At 55.0% G+C, this 22,829-nt stretch overlaps 2 protein-coding genes across 10 annotated transcripts in view; one reads left to right on the top strand and one right to left on the bottom strand.

Annotated features, from left to right (window-relative positions):
* Window positions 1–14,996, top strand: part of LOC110073103 (protein-arginine deiminase type-2) — a 38,490-nt gene extending 23,494 nt beyond the window's left edge. For all 9 annotated transcript variants that reach the window (XM_072977462.2, XM_072977458.2, XM_072977461.2 and 6 more), the window contains 9 exons: window positions 719–822; window positions 1,700–1,811; window positions 1,969–2,076; window positions 9,852–10,003; window positions 10,943–11,087; window positions 11,443–11,536; window positions 12,634–12,719; window positions 13,344–13,472; window positions 14,070–14,996. In XM_072977462.2, coding sequence (XP_072833563.2) covers window positions 719–822; window positions 1,700–1,811; window positions 1,969–2,076; window positions 9,852–10,003; window positions 10,943–11,087; window positions 11,443–11,536; window positions 12,634–12,719; window positions 13,344–13,472; window positions 14,070–14,303 — 1,164 coding nt within the window. In that variant the 3' untranslated portion in view covers window positions 14,304–14,996. The remainder of the gene's footprint in view (window positions 1–718; window positions 823–1,699; window positions 1,812–1,968; window positions 2,077–9,851; window positions 10,004–10,942; window positions 11,088–11,442; window positions 11,537–12,633; window positions 12,720–13,343; window positions 13,473–14,069) is intronic.
* Window positions 14,997–17,630: 2,634 nt separating this feature from the next.
* Window positions 17,631–22,734, bottom strand: TRIM62 (tripartite motif containing 62). Its single transcript, XM_020781971.3, has 5 exons — window positions 21,604–22,734; window positions 20,884–20,979; window positions 19,664–19,920; window positions 19,295–19,410; window positions 17,631–18,787 (listed from the first exon to the last, which is right to left on the bottom strand). The coding sequence occupies exons 1-5, from the start codon at window positions 22,108–22,110 to the stop codon at window positions 18,237–18,239; spliced, it is 1,527 nt and encodes a 508-aa protein (XP_020637630.3). The 5' UTR covers window positions 22,111–22,734; the 3' UTR covers window positions 17,631–18,236.
* Window positions 22,735–22,829: the final 95 nt, after the last annotated feature.

The raw sequence follows: 22,829 nt of genomic DNA, 5'->3' as shown, positions 1-22,829 counted from the left end.
TTTGCACTTATGGTTATATCTCTCTGGTTCCTTGGCCATCCTTCCCTTGTAAGAATACCTGGTTTGGGTTCTGCCCTTGTTGTTGTTTAGTCATTAAGTCGTGTCCGACTCTTTGTGACCCCACAGACCAGAGCACGCTAGGCCCTCCTGTCTTCCACTGCCTCTCAGAGTTGGGTCAAATTCATGTCTGTCCCTACAGAGTAGCTATTAAGAGTAGCTTGTGACTATTAAACAAGGACTATTCTGGAACCTTTTATTTAGGTAAAGAAAGAAAACCTGCACAGTTGCATCAGGAAATCAATAGTGTAATAGTGCAGGAGGAGAAAGGTACAAATTTAGTGTCTTGTGTCACTTTTTTAAAACATTAGCTGCCTAAATGCAATCCTCTTATATGAAATTTGTATTACGCATTTATTTATACATTTGTTTTCCCGCCTTTTCTCCCCAGAACTGGAATCGGAAGTCAGCTCCCCACAAAATTAAAACAGGAATAGATACAAATAGATAAAAACAGTTAGAGGAGGGAAACGTATTAAAGATGATCAGGTTTAAAAAAGAATAACAATATCATATGATTGAACTGAAAAGCTGTTTAAAAACTCATCACACAGTACCAGCCTTTTAAAAGGTCTTCCCCCTGACAGTCAGACAAATAGCTTCAGGGGGAAAAAAGGGAGAGGGGTGTGTGTATGTCTTTAAAAAGGGTTCCTCTTTCCAGGGCATCCCACCAACCCCAATCTTCACTGACACCGTGGTCTTCCGGATTGCACCGTGGATCATGACCCCCAACACCTTGCCTCCGGTTACCGTTTTTGTGTGCAGGTACAGAACCAGCTGGCAGGGGAGTGGGAATGGGGGGGGCAAGGGAGCACCCCCTTTTAGGGATTTTATGGGAGGGACTTGATGGGGAGGCTTTTTTAAAAAAGAGCTCCAACTTCAGATTCCCAAAACGTTGGCGGAATTTTTCCATCTGGACAGTTTTTATGTCTCTCTCCCATACTGACACACCTTGTGATCGGGGAGGAAGAGGGCCATGTATCTCTGCGCCCCCAACCCCAAGCTCATGGGGGGGGCAAGGTGGGGAAGGAGTGCAGTTCTTGTCCTCTTCGTTATTTGGGTTTATTTGATTGATTGATTGATTGATTGATTGATTGATTGATTGATTGATTGATTGATTGATTGATTGATTGATTGATTGATTGATTGATTGATTGATTGATTGATTGATTGATTGATTGATTTATACCCCGCCCATCTGGCCTAAAAGGGTTGAGGGGCAGCAAGGAGTCTTGGATGATCTAAGAACTCAAGCAAAAATGGGCTAGTCTGAAAGTTGTTGGTGTTTTTAACTGCTTTGTCAATGGGATCACAGTTTTGATTTTCCTCTGATCCACTTCTTTGTAAAACCAGTTCAGTTTCCCTGTTTGAGAGCAAGGAAGAGGGACTTGAAAGGAAGCCAAGAGGCAGGCTCGTCACTCACTCACTCACTCACTCACTCACTCACTCACTCACTCACTCACTCACTCTCTCTCTCTCTCTCTCTCTCTCTCACACACACACACACACACACACACACACCATGCACAAATCTAGCAATGGTGTAGGGAGCCTTCTGGGTTGCCCTCCTAACAGGAGGGGATTTCTGTGGACCCTCCCCACCTAATTCTTATTTTTATTTATTTATTGTCCCTCTGGTCAGTGTGAAGGACAACTATCTCTTCCTGAAGGAGGTCAAGAACCTGGTGACCAAAGCTGGCTGCAAAATGAATGTTTGCTCGGGGTACATGAACCGTGGGGACCGGTGGATGCAGGTGAGGAAGTCCTTTGAAAGTTCAGGCAGCGAACCCTTCCTCGCTTAGCAGGGAGGAGCAAACGTTGCAGGCAGATCATTCCACTGGTTTGGGTTTCTTTCCACTCTAAAGCTTGGAATCATTGACCAACCTTCTTGGTTTCCCCTCCATTTGCCAGGATGAAATTGAATTTGGCTACATCCAGGCGCCCCACAAGGGCTTTCCAGTGGTCCTGGACTCTCCACGAGATGGTGGCCTGAAGGATTTTGCTGTCAAAGAGATCCTGGTAAGTCCTGCCCCCATTTTCGTCCCTTCAGCTGTGGAGGCAGAAGTCCTCCCTTTACCTCTCTCTGGCAAGGGAGATGATGGAAAGGGTGTGTGGTCGTGGCATTGTGGTCCCCAGCTGTCACAGGATGACTCTTCTCTTGCCTCGCTTTCCCATGGCTTGTCCGTGCTGAACTTCCCCGCTTCAACCCTCACACGCTTTCTGTGCTGCCAAGTCACTTCCAATGTAGGGTGGCGAGTGGCCCCTTGGAGGAAAGGTTCCCAAACAATCCTGCCATGAACCTGAGAGGCTTGGCTCCATGGGCCCCTGGGCTGAGCCCATTTCCCCCAACGTCCGGTCTTTCTCTGCTCCTGCTGCCTTCCACTTTTCCTAGCCTTTGTGTCTTGTTGCCTTGTCATCTGCCCAGAGAGTGACAGCAGCAGCGTCTAAGTGAGAGCACAGCCTTCGTGAGGTCGAGAACTCGGTTATTTTTCTTTTTGACGGGGCATAATATTCGTAAGACTCCAGCACCACATTTCCAAAGAAAGAAAGAAAGAAAGAGGCATAGGTTTTTTATTGTACAGTTTTCACCTCTGTACATAATACATGGAAACATCATAGTGTGATCTTGATTATTTTTTTCCAAACACCAGTCAGGACCCATATGGTGATGGACCCAGGGCTTTTAGGTCTGTCTAGGCAGCCAAACTTTAAAGTCTAACTGAAAAGAAATACCAAGAAAAGCAAAGAAAGAAAGAAAGAAAGAAAGAAAGAAAGAATGACATAAATCATGATGGCCTATGTTTTATAAGTCTGACAACAGGTACAACCCCTACCAGACAGGTGGGGGACAGTGATCTTGCATATGGTGTCGGACAACAATTCCCATTGGCCTCAGCCGGCACAGGCCACAGGAAGGATTCCTGGGAGTCGCACTTCAAGGACATCTGGAGAGCCACTGTGGCCAAATGCCTGTCCTAAGGAATACCCAGCCTTTGTGCGCACACCCACCGCTGCCTCTGCCACCCCTGTGCCTTTAGGAGGGAGTTGATCCGGCTCCCACTTCATTCACCAACCAGGCCCCCTCCTTGACCAGTGAGGAGGAGGAGGAGGGGAGCCAGTGGGAGGTTGTCACAGAACCTATGGAATAAATTGGCTTTCAAAGGCATTTTCCATCCTGCTGCTGCGCCCCCGGCCCCTTCTGCTCTGTTGGGCTTTGAAGGAGTGCCGCTGAGAGAGAGGTTGCTTTGATCCTTTGTTCGCTGCTCTTGGCCTGGCGAGTGAGTTTCTCAATGGCCTGCGATGGGCCAGTGAGCCTCTTCTGAGAGTTTTTGTGGCTGCTCCGTTTCCAAACCAGGACCCACGCCACCTACGCACACACACACACACATGCATTGGGAGAGGCCCAGATCCACCCATGGCAGCATTGGAGGCAGCGCAAATGCACCTTCCAACTTTAGGGACGTGGTTCTCCAAGGACACCGTCTGTCGGGAACAAGCGGGACAGCTAAAACGGCCTCCCTCTGGCCTGCCCATTGGAGAGGGCACCCGGACAATGTCACCGGAGGACAGGCGGAAGCTGTGCCAGCGACAGAGCAAAAAAGGTGCCAGGAGTGTTTTGAGGCAAAGTCTTCCACCCCTTCTTCCTCATCACCCTGAATCTGGGTTCCTGCACCTCACAAGATCCCGGGACCCTCTTCCAATTCGGGACAGCGGGCGCACGGCTTGGTGCTACCCCGCCCTTGCTGTTTCTGCGGTGTCAGTGGTAATCGGAGAGGCGTGCGAGGCGAAGGCGCCATTGGCATTACAGCATGTATGGCTCTTTTTTCTGTACGCGCCCGCTCGGAGAAGGTTAATTGCTTTTAAACGTGGCGAAATCTATCATTTATCATGCCTCCCACGAATCCAGGCCGCCCTGGATTTGTCATGCGGTATAGGAATACCAAATTGATCCCTTGTTTTCCGTCTCCCTTTGCAAATATAGATATTTATAAATCTCAGCCAGGCACCCAGTGAGTGCTGTTACGCCCCTACTCAGGAGAGAACAAGGAGGAGGTTGAGTGAGGAGAACAATTTCAGACTCCAAAGCAGCCCAGCGTATTATATTCCAATATTTTGCTTTGAAGCATCTTCTAATCCCCCCTCACTATCTTTTTCCATCTCAGTTTTCCAGATGGGACATTTTAGCCGAACATTCCCTCCAGTTTGCTCACGAGGTGCATGTTGCCTGCATAAGCCTCTCGGGCTCCACTGGGTGGAAAATGAGATGAGGGCAAATTTATGCCTCTGAGTAGGAGGACTTGGCTGAAATCGAGAGATTCCCTTCCCGGGACTGGTGCAGCTGAGTTACTGGGAAATGGGGATGTGGGCCTGGAGGGGGTCACGGTCTAGAGAGATCTTTCTCTCCAGAGGTCCCGAACCACAGAGGTTAAAGAGCAAAGCAGCCGAGGTCTCCCAAGGAGGCCAGTAAAGAGAGCTTAACCCCTCTGCAGATGTCCAGGCACCTCTGATGTTCAGTGCCCGTGAATTACACTTTCTGCAGGATTTAGACACAGAGAAAGAAAACCGTCATGTCGTTCTCTCTGTCTCGGGAACTGGAATTCATTTCTGGAACACCATAGAAGGCAGAGGGAATGGAACCTCGTTTTCCTTTATTGCGGAAGGTTCCCCGCACTGCTCTGCCCTTCCACAAAATCCTCTGCCGTTATAAATGTTTTAATATTCCAGCATCCGCAAGAACCAGTGTCATTTTAGCATCACGACATCCACCCCCCTCTCCACCCTGTGAATGTGAAGGTGAGATGGGTTACGTTTTGCCCATTCGTTGCGTTGGCATCTGAGATCAAATCTCTGCTAAGAGGAAAGAAGCTCCCGATGGTCTCGTGGGAAGCAACCTGATTTCGCCCTGCGGGAAGCAAAAGAGGAGCCACTAATCCCGCTGAATGCAGAGGGAAGCACGGAGAAGATCCGAGGAGGAATATAAGAGGGAAGTGTCTGCTCTCACACCTCCTGGAGTTAATTGCTACTTGGCCCTTGGGAGAAGCAAGCGGAAACCAGTTCCCTAACTTAGTACACCCTCATTTCTCTATAAATCAGTTCCGAGGCTGCCTTCATCTTCTCACTGTGTGGACCAGAACAACTGAGACATTTGGAACATACGAAGAAACGTCTGCCCCACTTTTTTCTTCTTTATTTATAAGAGTGTCTTTCAGGTGGCTGGAAGGTCCACAGAAGTGCCACAGGGCCAGGGCCAGGACATTTTTTTCCAGGTGGACCCACACCGTGCTTCACACCCTGGGGAGTGGGAGAATTCTCTTTCTCTCCTTTTCAAACTGCAGACACTTCTTGATTCTCTGAATTTTCAAAATGCAAAACCCTCTTTGAGTAATCCCTAAATGGCATCCAGTTGAGCAAAGGCAGAAGCGGAAGAAATTGTAGGAAATCAAAATGAACTTCCAAGAGTTATGGTGCTTTTGCCAACAGTGGAAAACAAAGGGGCTCAGTTTCCAGAGGTCAGCATGAACACACACAAACCTGGATTTTAGAGGGGTGCTCTTGCTCCAAGCGTCCCCCCCCGAATTGCTCCCCCCCCAACCGGGTAATTTCTTTCTTCAAACTCTTGTGAAAAGACTTCTCATGTCCCGTAGGAGCTGCAGGGAGCAGATCTTTGGGTTTCTCTTAGGCTGTTGTTAGTTCTCCAAAATGACTCCCAAGAGTTACGGTGCTTTGGTCAACAGCTGAAAACAAAGGGGCTCAGTTTCCATAGGTCAGTACCCCCCCTTGGATTTTAGAGGGGGGCTCTTGCTCCAAGCCCCCCCCCCGTTGATTCTTTTTTTAACTAATAGATAAAGACGGCTCCTGCCCTGCAGGAGGTGAAGGAAGCAGATCTTTGGGTTTTTCTTAGTCTGCTGTTCTGCAAAATGACTCCTAAGAGTTCTGGTGCTTTTGTCAACAGTGGAAAACAAAGGAGCTCCATTCCCACACGTCAGCATGTCCCCTCCCCCCCGGATTTTAGAGGGGTGCTCCTGCTCGAAGAGCCCCCCCCCCAATTGCCGCCCCTGATAATTAATTTCTTTAAACTATTGTAAAAAGACCTCTCGTGTCCTGTAAGAGCGGAAGGGAGCAGATCTTAGGTTTTAATTAGGCTGTTACTAGTTCTCCAAAATGACTCCCAAGAGTTACAGTCCTTTTGCCAACAGCTGAAAACAAAGGGCTTCCATTCCCAGTGGTGAGTATATAGCCCCCCCCCCCCAGATTTTAGAAGGGTGCTCCTGCTCTAAGGTGCCAGGTAATTTCTTTTTAAAAACTAATATATAAAGACCTCTCATGTCCTGTAGGAGCTGCAGGGAGCAGATATTTCGGTTTCTCTTAGGCTGTTGTTAGTTCTCCAAAATGATTCCCAAGAGTTATGGTGCTTTGGTCTACAGTGGAAAACTAAGGGGCTCCATTCCCAGAGGCCAGCCTGTACTTCTCTTGGATTTTAGAGGTGCAATAGTTTGGTCAACAGCTGAAAACAAAGGGACTCCATTCCCAGAGGTCAGCATGGATTTTAGAGGGGTGCTCTTGTTCCAAGGGCCCCCCCCCAATTGCCAGCGCTGATAATGTATTTCTTTAAACTAATGTGAAAAGACCACCCATGCCCCGTAGGAGCTGCAGGGAGCAGATCTTTGGGTTTTTTCTTCTGCTACTTTTAGTTGGCTGGCACAGGGGTTGAAATCTCTGCCTGCGAGGCCAGAGGTTGGGAGTTTGATCCCCCACTGGTGTCACCCAGGAGTAGAGCCAGCCTGGGTGGCTTTGGGGCCACGTTGCACAGTCCCAGGGCGGCCCCAGAAGAAGGCAATGAGAAAACCACTTCTGAATATTCCCTGCATGGAAAACTCTGGAAAGGGTTGTCATAAATCAGTTTTGACTTAACAGCACAGAATTATGATGATTATTATTGGCTTCTAAATAAGATGGCAAACAAATTGTGTCGTACAAAGTTTCGTGCTGCAAATTTGCAAGGTGACATCAGGGCTGGCTCTGGCCCCAAGCCGTCTCAGGTATGCTGGATGAGAAAAGCCGAGCGCGGTGGCCGCCATCGCTGGGCGTTCTGTTGGGATTACTGAATGATTAAGGATTAAGATGGTGAAATGAATAGCCTGAGTCATCCTGAAATCTATTTGGGGGTTTGTGTGGTTGTGGCAGGGGGTGTGGCGAGAGCCCACTGGAAGCCCTGCGTTGGGAAACCTCTTGCAACACGATCCGTCTATTTTCTCCAGCGGCTCCCTCCCCACCCACAAGATCTTGTGGGGGAAACGAGAGGTTTTGCCCAAGGAAGGGGGACAGATCTGTCCTAGCACCCGAGATGAAGATGTCAGCCTGTCGCCTGCTACAAATCTCTGGCTTTGAAGGTCCCTGGCGCCATCTCGGAAGCATCTCCTGGCAAAGAGGAGGGCCGCCCATGATCCTCTTCCCCATACGTTCCAGTAACCTAATCGCAGAGATGAGATTTCGCCGCCCTCGCAAAGTGGGTTCAAACAATCTAATTTACTGCCTTGCTGAGAACTGAACCCCCTTTTGAATTTCAGTGGTGCCTTTTCTCGGAGCCCTCTTTAAACCTTCCCCTCCCTCAGGAAAACAAATGCCCGCGACAAATGCCCGTGGTCTCCTGCCTTCAGCTCCAGGTTGGCCTTTATTCTTCCTCCGCCCTGGCCCTTGTTAAAACATTTGGAAGTCAACGTGCCGGGACTAACATGGAACTGAGCACACCCTGAGTGCTGGAGGTTTTACTTTCTTGGGCTACCACTCTTGAATCTCCCAGCCAGCATCCTTAAGGCTGGCATCCTTCTTCCTTCTCTTGCCTTGAAGAGTTTTGAAGCTAGGGCAGTCCCCTGCCTTTTTAAAAAAGGGACCATTTCTCTGAGGAGCACGGATGCTCAAGACAGGGTTTCCTCTCTCTCTCTCTTTCTCTCTCTCTGAGCTAAGACAACATTCAGCCCCAGGGGCTGGAGTTTGGGGCCATGTTCTGTTTCCCCAAGGCTTTTCATGAAATGAGAAGCCTCTATCCAAACCTGTGTTTGGTCTGTCCCTCCCTCCCTCCCTCCCTCAACCTCTATGATGTACACACAGACCCCTGATATTTCTGGCTTTTCTTCTCCGTTTCTGGGGGCAGCAGAGTTCTTGAAACCATTGAATTGCATACTCCAGATTCGTTCCTCGTATTTCTTTCTGTGCTGACTGGGATCTGTGACATCTTATCCCTGCAGGACAGCAGTTGCTGACTTCTAGCTTTCCGAGCTGCAAACACGCAGGAATGGCTTGGGGCTGCCCTTGTTCTCTCACGCGCAGATACTACCAAGACTGAGCTATCCTGTGGGTCTTGAGCAGAAGAAAATCCTCCTTGTGGTCATTTCACCCATTCCTAGACCACGGGCCCTGGCGTGAAATATAAGTCCAGGGTCGCCTTACAGGCTAACATGGCTCTGTCTGTGGAAAATCTCGCCTGTAAGAACATCCAGTGCAGTTTTTGTCCTCCGTCGGCTAAGAGTGGTGTGAACACAAGGGTCTAGAAGCTTAAGAGAAGTAATAATGTAGGGCCAAAATGTGGCCAGCACCTCCTGGGTCTTGTTGGGGTGGAGAGGTGGGGTGGCAGAGCAGAGTAAGGCCCCCGTCCCTCTCCCCACCGGTTGCATGGCTCCGGCCATCGAGATGCGGGAGGAGGAGGAGGAGGCGGTGGTGGTGGTCTTCCTGGGACTTATTCATGCTGGGGCAGGCATGGATCCTTCCAGTCTCCAGCAGGGGCAACTGCTTAGGGCTTCCGAGTCATTAACACCAGGGCCCTAAATTCCACACCACCACCCCAAGTCACAATAGCTACGTCCCCCCCCAGGGAAGATCCTCTCCCCGCCCCCTCGCTTCCTGTAGCCCAGCGGGTGCCTCTCAACTGGTGGCCCCTGCCTTGTATCAAAACCGTCCATTCTCTGGCACATTCTCAGGTTTCCCTGGCATTCTCCCCACACCATAAATAGGGCAGAGATGCAGATGGGCCGGTGTGCCCTTATTGTGCCCTGCGCGGACCGAGTGGCGTTCTGCACAGAGCCCCTGTCCATCCCGTTCAGTTCAGAGTGATGAATCTGAGGGGGGCTTAAGTGGGATTTAAATGGCTCAGAGAGCTTTTGGTGGGCTTTGCCGTGGGGGACATTTCTTGCTTATTAGCACAGTATTGTGATAAGTATATTTGCTGCTCTGTCCCTATCGCAGACAGCTGCTTCGCACCTCGGAGCCTCCCGTCAGATAACATTAGGGCCTGCCCCACCCTTGGAGCTGTTTCTGGCTTTTGTTCCCCAGCTGCTGTCCTGCAAAAAGCTCGCTGTACGCTCTCACTCCTGTTGCCCATCTGAAGCCTCACCTCTCGGATGTGGAAAGCAGAAGCCCTGGACAGTGAAAAGAATTAAAGTAGATCCATCTCGGTTTGCTGCCAAGAACAAGTTGCTCTACATTGTTATATCACTCCAATGCCACTTTATCAGAGTTCTCTGGCCGCAGAAGCCTGGGTTTCGCATTTCCTTTCGTCATTGATCTTGGCAGAAAACAGAACAAACTCACGGAAAAAGAAAAGGTGGAATATTTGCATCGAGGTCTTTTGTTGATACCATGAGGAGTCCTCTGTCTGGAAGCAACATGGTCTAGAAGAAGCTATGTACTTTGATAGCTAGGCGCTCAGAATCAGAGGAGTGGCTTCTAATTTGTACTAAGCCCTTCAGCCCGAAATGCATGTCATGTTGATGTTTCCGCATGTGTTCTTCTCCCCCCAGGGCCCGGATTTCGGTTATGTGACCAGAGAACCGCTGTTTGAAACAGTCACCAGTCTGGACTCTTTTGGGAACCTGGAAGTCAGCCCTCCTGTGACCGTGAACGGAAAGGAGTACCCTTTGGGGAGGATCCTCATCGGGAGCAGCTTCCCCACGTAAGACCGTCTTGGAAGATCCCCTCCATTCGCAAGGCCTTGGCAACCTAAACGTCTCTGGAGCGTTTCTGTCCAGTCTGATAGTTAGCAAAGGCTCCTCAGAACGGCTGAAGTGAGGCCAAGAATGAAGCAAGGTGTCACTTGCTTCCTCCCCCCCCCACTTTTTTTTAAAGGCACAGCTCAAAAGGAACAGAAGGCAGGGAGGGCAGAGGAAAACAAAAAGAATGAGGCACAAGTTCTGAATGGGATGAGCTTCCGTCGCCTCGTGGAAGAGGTGCCACGGGAGAGAGGCAAAGCCCCGTGGGGGGGGGGCTGGCTTCCCAGCTGGGCCTGTGGTGGCCCGGCTTCCCTTCTCTCCTCCTGAGAAAGAAAGAGCGCTCGCTAGCTACCACGGAGTGTGGCTCTTTCTCCACAGACCTCTTCAACCCCAGTGCCTTCCGGGTGTGTTGAACGTGGCACATCGGAGGCCGCCAGTTTGGGCCAGCTTGCTTTCAAGTAGCATCACTCTAACCCTGGACTCCTCTGTGGCAAAAGCTTTTGGACCTTGCCCTGGAAAAATCCACACAGCAGAACTGTGGATGGCTCCACCGGGCGGGCCGGTTCAGACTATGACCCTTATCCAGGACTCTCCGCCTTCTCTCTCAGCCCCTTGCAAAACTTTATGAACCCTCCTCACAGCTCCCTCTCTCTACAGCAGACAACTCTGACGTGGCTCCTAAATGTTACATCCCGTTGCCTGGGTCTTCATGCCTTGATTGGGGTGTGAATGCCTTATTTTCACATTGGAAAATAATCAACATAAATATGATTGCATTTTTCCTTCCTTCCTTCTTTCCCTCCCTCCGTCCCTCCCCCCTTGTTTTCTTTCTTCCCTCCTCCCTCTTTTCCTCCCTCTTTTCCTCCCTCCCTTCTTCCCTCTGGGGGATCCAAACTTTCTAGGTTTGCTGGACGAAGGATGACCAAGGTGGTCCGGGACTTCCTCCATGCCCAGCAGGTCCAGTCACCGGTGGAGCTCTATTCAGACTGGCTGACCGTCGGCCATGTGGATGAGTTTATGACCTTTATTCCCATTCCTGGCAAAAAGGTGGAGTCCCTCTGTGGTTTCTTCTCTTCAGCTTATCAATTAATTTTGACTGAGGAAGTGAAACAGTCAGTAGAGCAAATCTGTAATTTCTTAGGAAGAAGAATGGACCGGTGTCCACCACATCCCTCACCTTTTTTTAGGAGCCTCTTAAGAGGCTAAGCCCTTGCCCTTCCATGCTGGGTGTAGATAAGTGCCTCTTAAATTCCCCTTCTTCAAAAAGGCTGTTCGCACCTGTGGAGGCAAAGGGTTAAGGCGGACGCAGGGGGAGCGGTAGGGTTACTGGTTTCGTGTTGCGCACATCAAGTCAGCCCCAGTCCTGGCCCTGATCCGTGGCTTCCCCTCCTTTTCTTCCCAGAAATTCCGGATGCTGATGGCGAGCCCGTCTGCCTGCTACAAGCTGTTCAGACAGAAGCAGAAAGAAGGCCACGGGGAAGCCGTCATGTTCAAAGGTAGGTTGTCGTGGCCACAGATGGGGAACAGGGGCTCGGCATCCAGATGCCCGGTTCGGCCCCTTTCAGATCCCCCGTGGGCACACCTGTCATCAGCCTTCCGTGGCCCAGGTGAGGAGTGGGAAGGATCTGGCTGGGTGAAGCCTGCCTCGACCATTTTACAGGTGGACGGAGGGTCCCTAGTCCGAAAGCGTGTGGCCGTGGATAATGGGGATATTGGTCACCAGTAATCAAGCCACCTTGAATGGGAACGTGGGGGCCACTTGTTTCACCCGGGCTCACAAGATAGCCGGCTGCTTCTGTGTATGGAACACACACCAACATGCCTCTAGTCCATGGGAGAATTTGTAGAGAAAGACACAGATTGGGCATGGGGGGGGGGGAGGAACGTGCAGAACAGAGACAGGCTTTAAAGAAGAAGAAGAAGAAGAAGAAGAAGAAGAAGGTGCATGGAACTCCACACATGCACGCATCCCATCAACGCATCCCATCAACCCTGAGGCAGGAGGTTGAAAAAGGAGGCAGCCGTGAGAGAGAAAGGGAACACGCTGGCCCGTCTGCCTCCACCGCTGGGGTCCAGGGCGAGGCAGTGGGTGCACCTTGGACTTTGGGCACAGCCTGCGGACCGGAGGGACCCCCCACCCTCACCCCCCACCCCATTGTTCAAGTGAGCAAAAACTTCCTCAAAGCACTGAGCTCTGGCTGTGAGCACAGGCTGTGGTGTGTTTTGTATGTGCGCACGCGGCCATCTGGTTATGCTGAGCATCCCCACAGTGGATGTGCCAACACCTCTGCATCCTCTGGAGATTTTCTCTGCCCAGCAGCTGCGCCAACTGCCAGGGCGATCGCTCTTCTTTTTAAAAAGGAGATGAAGACCCCAGCGGGGTCAGCTCGAGATAAATCACAACACTTCTGACAAGGCAGTCAGAGGGAGGAGAGGAAGGAAGGAATACACCCTTTGGAAATCCACTGGGCCCCCTCCTCCTCTTGCAAGGAAGGAGACCAGCTGCCTCCTGGGACAGGGCCGTCCCCGAGGAGAGCCGGCTGGGGGGGCAGCCTCCTCCCAACACCCGTTTTCTGCCTTCTGCTCTCCCCAGGGTACAGCGGTGCCGACACCAAGAGAGTCACCATCAACAAGGTCCTCTCCAATGAGATTATGGTGCAAGAGAACCAATACGTGCAGGTGAGGAGTCTCTCCGCTGAGCGGCCTGGAGCCTTGGCCTGCCTTTTATTTTTAATTTGACCTCGTGAGCCAAAAGGGTCCCTTCGACCCTGGAGGAAAGGCTGCCGCCTGGGAAGCCTCTTGCCTGCGTGTGCCGGGGGGGGGCGGCGGACGCTGAATGTGCCCAGCCGGTTGGGGCAGCCCTGCAACCTCGGCTCCTGGAGCGAAGATGAGGGTCAGCTCATCGGGAGCAGCCCCATGTACTCCCTTCCTTCCTGGGTTTGTCCCATTAATCCTATCCCAAGCGGGTGCCCTTCCCTGGCTCCCGAGCCGAGCAGGAGCAGGCATTGAGGGACGCGGGTCTTCTTTGGTGTGAATGGATGCACTGAGCCAGAATATTGGGTGTGCATCTTTCCTGCAAGGAGCTCGAGGCAGCCACCTGCCTTCACCCTCACAACAGGCCTGTATGGGGTGGGGTGGGGGGGTGGGCGTTCCTTGTGTCCCCATGAGCCCTTGGGCTCTCAGGTTTACAGCTACCCTGCTAGCCATGGGCAAGGTCACCAGATGGGGGTAGGGAGGTTGATGGGGTGCCTCAAGGGACCTGAACTCAGCCCCCCCCCCCCGTCCTCCCACCTCCTTCCGCAGCGATGCATCGACTGGAACCGGGACATCCTCAAGAAGGAGCTCGGCCTCCAAGAGAAGGACATCATCGACCTGCCGGCCCTCTTCAAGATGGACAAGCAAGGGAAGGCCATGGCCTTCTTCCCCAACATGGTACGCCTCCTGCTGCCCCAATGTCTGGACGAGGTGGCTGTACTTAAGGGTCTCATCCAGGCAGCCACCGCTGGACCTGCCGGCCAGCATGATCACATAGGTGCAAGAGTCTCAGGAGCAGCTTGGAAACCTAAAACAGGGTTGCCTTATTCCGCTCCCCCAGCCCACCACGGCCACCCATGTTTCCAAGCTGTGCCTCTTACGGTCTCTTGCACAGCATGTTGAGGATTCCCCCCCCTCCCAATTCCCTGCCGCCTTTTGATGGAGGACATGATTCCCCACCAAAAGTGAATAAAGAGAGATCATGATGATGATGATGACCCTCCAGCCGCAGGGTCTTTGCTTCCTATTTCTTTTGCGGGAAGTGTGCAGAGTTGGACGACACTTGGGACTGACTCCTTGGCCCTCCTGGTGGACCTCGGGAGACCCTCTAAAAATCCCTGCCTCTCCGGCTCTTCTCCAGCCTGTTTCCCAAGGGCCAAGAAGCCCCTGTCTCCCTGGGGAGCCTTCACGACCGGGGGGAAAAAGGCACAGCCCTCTCCCCGAATGACCCCCCTCTTGTCTCTCTCTCTCTCTCTCTCCCCCCTGTCGGTGCAGGTGAACATGATCGTCCTGTCCAGGGACCTGGGCATCCCCAAACCCTTTGGGCCCATCATCGAGGGCGAATGCTGCGTGGAGCAACACGTCTCCGACCTGCTCGAGCCCCTGGGGCTGGTGTGCAGCTTCATCGACGACGTCTCCTCCTACCACCAGCAGCTGGGCGAGGTTCACTGCGGCACCAACGTCCAGCGCAAGCCGTTCCCCTTCAAGTGGTGGCACGTGGTCCCCTAAGCGGAGGTTCCCCCAATGCCCTGCATCAAGGGAGGGGTTCAGAGGAATGGGTTCGACGCCTTGTGGGCCTCCCCAAAATCACCCTGAGTTCCTGGTGGGGCAGGTGGAACCGGGGGGGGAGTGTTTCACCAAAGTCCAGCCAGCCGGAGACACCTAGAGTGTTGGCTGTGTTTTGGGGGGGGCCTGGAGAGGGGGAGAAGGTGTTCCCCTGAATCCTCCCAAGAGGGGCTCCTTCCCTTCTTGTCTCCTTTCTTTGTTTGCTTGGGGTGGGGGTGGGGGTGGGGGGGTGTTGATCGAGTTTCTCGGTGGGTTGCAGGTGGGATCTCGGCTCACCAAGGGTGGGGTGCTTTGATGCTTTCCAGAAACTCTGTGCATGCTCTGTGGTGTGTGTGTGTGTGTCCTCTGCTCTCCTCTTCTTCAGCAACTGGCTGATGGGGGCCCTTCCACCAAACATGCCACCAACCGAACGCCCACTCCATACTCTGTGTGTGCGTGTGTTTGTGTGTGTGTGCTTTGTGTGTGTGTGTGTGTGTTAAACCTGCTGGGATTCATGGCAGCTCTAAGTTGCGTGACTGACTGGGAGGCGTTATGCCAAACAGGGACTTTTAAAAACTATGGTTTGGATAGGTATTCCTCTCTCTCTCTTTTTTTTTGGAACAACAGTAATAAAAAACGGGGAGGCTGCTTCTCTGATGGGTGTCCTTGTTCCGTTTTATCTTTTGCAGAGAAGCGCCCCACTCCTGTGGGTTAAGAAGCCTCGGGTCCCGCCCGGTGGATGGGCCAGGTAGAAACAGAACTTGGGGCGGTCACATTTTTGACTCCAAGCCTCACCATCCCCGGGCGGCAGGCCCCAGGGAGAAACTTAAGGGTGTTCTCCGCTATACGTTTTGGCTTCCTTCTGTTTTTATTTTATTCCTAAGACAAAAAAAATATAACAAGGAGATAAGGCCACTTGTTAAATCAAGAAAAAGCTGGCTGATGGAGGAGGCGCAGTCTACCCTACTTCCTCGCCGATGCTGCGCAGGAGTTTAAACTTTTCATTCACATTGCAAGAGGTCTCTGTTCAACGGGACTTGTCAGTTAGCGACGTTCCAGAAGGGTCTGGGAGGCAGAGAAGGACAAGGTCGCTTAACACAGCACAGAGGTTTCAGAAGGACAAGTCCCAGAGTCCTCAGAAAATGAAGCCACCCGTCAGGCTGGCTAGGGGGCTCTTGGGAGTTATGCGCTAAGTAACTTTTTTTCAGGTTTCAGTGCCTCTCAGGGCTAGGAAGATGGCTTCAGTCCCACAAAGGGCAGGGAAAGCGGAGTTTCAGCATTGGGTGCCTGTGACATGTTATTATCTTGCGACGACCTACGGAGGGCCCCCGATGGGAGTATCGAATTCAAGGAAGGAGGGAGATCAGACGAGGAGGGATGATCCGAGAAGGCCCCCAGTTGCTGTTAGAAAGCCCTGCCTGGCACTTCAGCCCTGCTCCCAATGGCAACAATGCCATCAACGCAGAGAGCGCACAGGGATCGGATTCAGCCCCTCCTCTTCCCACCCATGATAAATGGGATTCTTGGGGCAGCGGGGGCCCCACCCTGGTTCTGTGCTGGGGAGAGCAAATAGCTATGACAGGGCCGCCTCCTCTGGGGAAGCGCCAGCTGTGGGAAACGGGAGACCAGGGGTCAGAGATGGCACACACATACCTGGGGGGGTGTCGGTGCCCCCACACCCCACCCCTCTTTTCCCCTTTGTTGTGGTCTAGATAGGGTTACGGGGCAGGCAGCAGGAAGCAGGGCCAGCTCTCCCCCCCCCCCCCGTAAGCCAATCCCAGCCCCAAAGGAGGACCACCACCACCCGCCTCCTTGTTTCGGGATCGCCTTCCAGAGCGGCCCCCCCTTCTGCCCCAACCCATCCAGGAGAGAGAACATATTTGCACATCAGATGAGCGGTCTAATTATGCCCCTCGCCATTTGGGAAATGCTCCTGGAGAACTCTGGTCGTGCTGAAGAAAGATGGCCGAGGGGGGCTCCGGCCGGGGGCCTGAATGTGGGCCTCGGGAGTCTTGCCCCCTCCCCTCATGACTCCTGAACAGAGGGGCCAAGTGCTCCACCCCCACCCCACCCCCAGCTGAACCATGGCGCCCAGGGAGCTTGCTCAGCTTCTGGTCCAGAAGCGAAGGGGTTTGCTTTGGGTCTGAACAAAATCACGGCCTGGCCGTGGCGGTCTTCCTCCAGATCCCATGGTAAAGCCTGGCATGGCCACCACGGAAGTGGGCGGTGGGGGTGGGGGGGCCTGTGTTCAAAGGAGCAACCCCCTCAAGTCAGCCCTCCCCTCCTGTGGGCTGGACTGCAGGTCCCCATTCAAGTTGCCCCAGCCAGCATGACTCTGCTGTCGAGGAGCTCATGGGAGTTGTAGTCTCTTTTGTTTCCGGGGGGGGGACATCTGGTTGGGAGAATCAATGCGAGAGAGAGAGAGAGAGAGAGAGAGGAACGGCTTCATTTTACTGCCCCATCACACAGTGGAAGCTAAATGAATTCTTCTGCAAAAATGATCCCAGCAGGGAGGTGTGCTCCTATCCCTGCACAATGAGCCTGTGCCTCTCCAGTCCCACACAGATTGCATGGTAATTAAAACAAAAGGCCATAATTAAGCCCATACCTCCCTCTTGTGGTCAGGGTGGGAAATGCCACGCATCTCTCTTGAAGCCATGAAGTCAGTGTGTTGGTTCCCGATTTGGTCGTTCCTGAGCGAGCCAGCTCCCATCGTCTTCCACCCTTGGCCGTGCTGGAGGGGGCACATGGGAGCTGCAATCCAAGAATGTGCCAAAGGACCCATTATCCTCAGGAAAACCCACAGGTAAAGGAGGACAGAGGCTGGATTTGCCTCCTAGGGCAATGGTTCTTAACCTTTGTTACTTGGATGTTTTTGAACTGCAACTCCCAGAAACCCCAGCCAGCACAGTTGGTGGTGAAGGCTTCTGGGAGTTGCAGTCCAAAACTCCAGAGTAACCCAAGGTTAAGAACCAGTGTCCTAGGGCACCTTCCCACGTGACCGAGGAGGGTGTTTCGGTCTTGCTTTGGCTTCCATCCGTCGGATAAGCCCCATCCCCCACCTGCACCCCTGCATCTCCCTCCTGGCACCCCTGCAAGGCAGGGTTAGGCCAAGACATGAGACCTTGCCTCCAAACGTCAGGGCTGTGCCTGAGGAAGGGCAGAATCCAAACCCCGTTCTTTGCTGCCCACCTTAAGCCAAAGTAACCACTATGCCTCACTCCCCATTCCCTCCTCATTTTGTTTTATACAAAACAAAAATGGCACGTAAGAAACTTCTGAGAGAAGAGATGGGTCCAAACTTCCCTTTATTTTTGTGGTTGGTTTATCGGCTTCCCTGCTTCGCTCCCCCTCCCCCACCTTTGAATCTGGAAATAAGACTGACAAGAGAGGCGTTCAGACGAAGGTGCATAGATTCTGTTCCCTCTGTGGGGGGGGTGGAACCTTTATGGGCACATGCACGGACCCCCCACGGACCTGACCACGGTGCCACATGGATTTCAACTCAACCATCAGGGAAAGTTCACCGTTTGCCACCTGAAACCCAAAGCCCTTTGCTGCGCCACCAAGCCACGGATAAACACTGTTGCACCACCACCAAACACAACGTAAACCCTTCAAGGCCAACCCCCAAATGTTGCAAAACCCTCGGCGAGAAGCCCCGATGGGGCTCGCTCCAGCTTCTCTCACTGGCCAGCCCCACGGCTCCAAGGCCCCCCCCTCTGCTCGCCTCAACCCTCCCCCAAAGAGCTCCAGACTGTGAAGACGATTGGATGTCCGTCGTCTTGCTCGCTCCACCCTCCCTCCTTAGATCCACAGAAGTCAAGTAGGCTGACTTTCCGCCCGCACGGTGCTCCTCCATTTCCTCTTCCTCTATAACATCTCCAGGAGCGGTCCTTAAATACGGACGGTATTGATCCGGAGTGGCTGCACGTTCTTCCCGTTGGCGTGACTCTGCCCAGGGCTGAAGTAAGAGCACAGCTTGCCCGGAAACTTCTCCCGGAAGGTGTAGAGCCAGGACATGTCGTCCGCGTTGTAGAAGATGAGCAAGCCCTTCTCGTAGTCCAAGAAGACGCCCACCTTCTCCAGCTTGCTCTTGACATTGAGCCGGGTCCAGGGCTCGGTGCAGGCGCTGTACTGGTTGCCGTCGTGCATGACGATGCAGTAGAAGCCGCGGCTGGGCTGGATCTGGATGCTGCCCTTGCGGCTGACGGCCTCGTGGGCCAAGCCAATCATCCACTGGGTCTTCTCGGAGACCACCACCTCCCAGTAATGGACGCCGCCCCCAAAGGCCTCCGAGCCCAGAACCGAGACCTCCACGTCAAAGCGCTTGGGGGAGTCCTGGAGCGGCTGCGGGTGGAGGTTGCCGTAGGCCACAATGGTGCAGTCATCCGAGAGGATGAGGCGCTGGTGGGCCGTGGCCGGGTCCAGCGTGAGGGTGGCAGGCACTGCGGGCAGGAAAGAGGGGTTAGGCAAAGGAAGGGCGCAGAACGCACCACGGACTCCGCGGGGAAAGCCCGGCTTGGCAAACGCCTCCTGGTCAAGGCAGATCCAAGCAGGCAAGGTGGACCCCAAGGCTCAGATTCGGTAGGGGAAAAACCCTCTTGCCGTCTGTGTTGATCCACCCCTTCCTCGGAACCCTGAGGACTAGAATCATGTTTGGTCCTAATGGGAAAGGGTCCCTGGCGCAGAGCTCTTTTCTGGAATCCAGAAGGGACTCAGTCCAACTTCCAGAAGCTGCGGCCAAGATACTGAAGACCACACCTGGGGAAACACGATGCTTCTGTCCATTTCAACAACCTCTTTAAAGGTTCTGCTAGCATCCTGTGAGAGTTCTCAAACTTGGAATTTGAAAGAGCAAAATACGTGAAGAGCACGCGGTCCGTGTCAATAACTGCCCCCCCCCTGCTTTCGTCCCACCATCCCAACCTTGGGCTAGGGAGGAGCCCCCTCACCTGGGTGGATGTCGTGGAAGAGGGACTTCCAGATGGTGTATTGGAGGGGCCCCATGTACTTTGAGGTTGGGAAGTCTTCGTAGGTCAGGTTCGTCTCGTGGATCTTCCCTTTCAGCCTTAAGGAGGAGCAGAAAGATGAGAGGGAGGGGCTTCCTCAACCAACCGGGTGCCCACCGCCTTCTGTCGCGGCCCAACCGGCCACCGTGGCCAGAGATGATATGGCTACTGGAGACCCTACCTACCTACTTGCCAGGAGCAGCCCATCCTGCCCTCTTAGGTCCTGCCACTGGAGATGCTTCCCTCCCTCTACCTGGGAGCTCCATCTCCACCCCACCCTCTCAGCGCAGCTTCCCCTCTTCCGCCACCCACCTCTCTGAGAGGGAGGCAAAGCCGGCCAGGAAGGTGTGCTTGTCGGCTTCTGCCAGGCGCTCCTGGATGAGCTGGCTCCCTTCCTGGACCTTGCGCAGCTGCTGGCTGTAGCGCTGGATCTTCTGCTCGATGTCCGTCAAGGTCCGGGCCGTGTCCGCCTCCAGCTCCTCCAGCATGGCCTTCTGGCGCTCCCGCAGGAGGCGGTGCAGCCGCTCAAAGGCCTCTCCGATGGTGGCCCGCAGGCCCTTGGCTGAGGACTGGAAAGATGGGGGTGGGGGTGGAGAGAAGAGAGAGGAGAGGAGGGAAGCATAGCAGACGGGGCAAAAGCCTCTCTTGGGGGAAGAGGAACAACTGCCCACCCACCCACCCACCCCACCAAGCTCTATATGTGCAGGGAGGTAGTATTTCTTTCCATACTTGGGTTGACTTCCCTTCTGGCCCAAAAAGACCCGGGCTGACCGGCCACCCCCTAGACTTCTGTACTGGGTTGCAAATGACCGACAGAAAGAAAACTGCAGATTCCCCCCAGGGCTGATTAGAGCAAAGCAGGAAGAATGACACCTGGAAAGAGAACGGGTCTCTGGGGTGGGAATCCCTGTCCTGGTGTCGGATCAGGACCTGAGAGATCTGGGATCGGATTCCCCCTCTGTCCAAGGAGTAGTGGCTTTCCAGGAGGCCGCCAATACCTCTCACACTGGCCCACCTCACAGGGTTGTTCTTAAGACAACGGGTCCCTGGTGGCACTCAGCTGGAGGACTTTGGGGGTCCTCCCCCCCCCCAGAAGGAACTTGTATCAGGCCCTGAGCCCAGCTGAACCGTCTTTGGAGGGGAGAACGGAGGGAGAAGCCCTCGAAGGAAGGAGCCGGGACCCTCCAGCGTTCGCTCACTTGCAGCCACGCTTACGATGGCACATGTAGTCTTGCCACCGCAGGTGTCAGGGTTCCTCGTGTTCAGAGGGAATCGCTGCTCCCGTTACCCTCCTGGCCTGTTCATCCCACCCCTCCCTTGTTCTTTTTCTTGCTACAGGCTTTCCTGTTCCGGAAGAACAAGTTTATATTTGTAGCAATTTTTTTTAAAAAAAAAAATTCTGGCAAGCTCCCTGAGAACCAACCCGGGGCCAGAACGGAGGCGGTCAGCTCAACTGACCGGAAGGCGAGAGACCGAGTTCAGCCTCCTCCACAAAAGTGGCCCCCCAACCCTCCTCCTAGGGCCCTCCTTACCTTGGTGTCGGCCAGCTGGCGCTTGAGGAGCGCCAAGGCCTCCGTGTGGCCCCGCTCGCTGTCCTGCAAGGTCTGCAGCTGCTCCTTGAGTTCTCGCTGGAAGGGAAGCGACAGGGGTGGCTGTTCAGGGGTGGGTGGGGTGCGTGGGGCCCCGCTGGAGACCAACCCAGCCTAGACTCTGGCTTCTTGGGGGGGGGTCAAGCCCCACAAACAAGAGCCCAGTGGGTGAGACCACCTCCTCTGCGGCTGCCCCAGGCCGCTGGATTTTTAGGATAGACTGTCTGAAACCCTGGAAGCTCCATTTATTGGCTGCTGCCAATTCCTAAACCTGGATTTTTAAAGCAAGGAGGAGGGAAGGGGCTCCCGGACCATCCCCAACACCACAGGCTCTGTGTCGGCTGGACCTCCAGAGGGCTGCAGCCCCTCCGCCTTCTGCCGGGGGCCCTCCGTACAGGCCAGAGGCCGCAGCTGAGACCGGGCAGGAAGTCTGCCAAGGGAAAGCGACCCACCCAGAGGGGCAGCCTTCCTTCGGAGAGGTGGGCTGGGCCTCCCGCACTCCCACCACAGGGACGGGGGGCCTGGGGTCCCCTCCGGCGGGGGCTTCCCAGGGGGCGGCCTTCCTCCTCCTCCTCCTCCTCCTCCTCCCACCTGTGGCGCAGGCGGAGGGCCGTCAGGGCACCCTCCTTCCCTCCTTCCCTCCCTCCCTCCTTCCTTCCCCACCTGGAGCTCCTCGCAGGCCTCGTCCAGGCTGGTGACCTGGTGCTGCTCGTGGAGGGCGGGCTGGTCGCAGAAGAAGCAGACGACGGCGCGGTCGGTGAGGCAGAAGAGCTTGACCTTGGCGTGCTCCTTGGCGCAGGCGGCGGCGGCGGCGGCGGCGGCGGCGGCTCCCCCCCCGGCCCCCAGCCCGCGGGGCCCGGCGGCGGCGGCGGCGGCGGCGGCGGCGAGGAGGAGGGCGTCGAGCGGGAAGGCGGCGTAGCGCTCCACCACGTTGGCCAGCTTGAGGCTGGGCGCCAGGGCCGGGGCGGCGAAGGTGCGCCGGCACTCCGGGCAGTCGCGCAGCGGGGCCGCCGCCGCCTCCTGCCGGCTCCAGTGCTCCGTGATGCACCGGCGGCAGAAGTAGTGCTCGCAGCCGAAGGAGACCGGGTCCTGGTAGAGGCTCAGGCAGATGGAGCACAGCAGCTCGTCCTTCAGGCTGCACGGCGTGCCCGACACCGAGCCCGACGCCATGGCCGCCGCCGCCGTCCCCCCCGGAGGAGCCGGGAAGGAGGAGGAGGAGGAGGAAGGCCGGGAAGGGCAGCGCGCCCAGGGCGCACGGAGCCTCGCTCGGCCCGGCCCGGCCACACCTGCCGCGCCTCCGTGGCCGCCGCCGCCGCCTCCTCGCCCCGCTTCCTCTTTCGCAGGCGCCGATCTCCCCCCCCCCCGCTCCCAACCCCCGGCGGTCCCGGTAACCGGTTTCCCCGCGCCTTGCCCGGCAGGACAAAGGCCGCCCGCCCGCCTGCCTGCCTTCGGAGCGCCCAGGCGGCCGCGCAAGGGAGGGCCGGCCGAGAAGCTGCCGGAGGAGGAGGAGGAAGGGGAGGAGGAAGAGGCTGCCTGGTTGGATGCCTTCCTCGGGAGCGCGCAGAGCAGGGGCGGGCCGAGGCCGGACTACAGCTCCCATCATCCCCTCAGGCGGCAGAGGCAGCCGAAAGCCAGTGCCCTCTACCCAAGAGTGGGAATCGGCGTGATGGGCGAGGAGAGCGAGCGGAGGAGGAGGAGGAGGAGGAAGGGGCCGCGGAACTCCCTGCCACCGGAGATGGGGAGGACCAGGGGGATTGGTCCCCATCGGGGATGCCTCTCTGCGCGTCTGGGACCCCTTGGGGGAGTTGAGCCGCTTCCTCCACTCGGGGGCCCCCCGGACTTGCCTGGTGGGGCGAAGAGCGCGGGAGGTCCCTGCGGGGGGGGGGGTT

This window comes from Pogona vitticeps, chromosome 7, assembly GCF_051106095.1.
Source record: "Pogona vitticeps strain Pit_001003342236 chromosome 7, PviZW2.1, whole genome shotgun sequence".
Classification (NCBI taxonomy): Eukaryota; Metazoa; Chordata; class Lepidosauria; order Squamata; family Agamidae; genus Pogona; species Pogona vitticeps.
The sequence above is the reverse complement of the archived record's forward strand: the minus strand, read 5'-3'. Positions and strand labels throughout refer to the sequence as shown.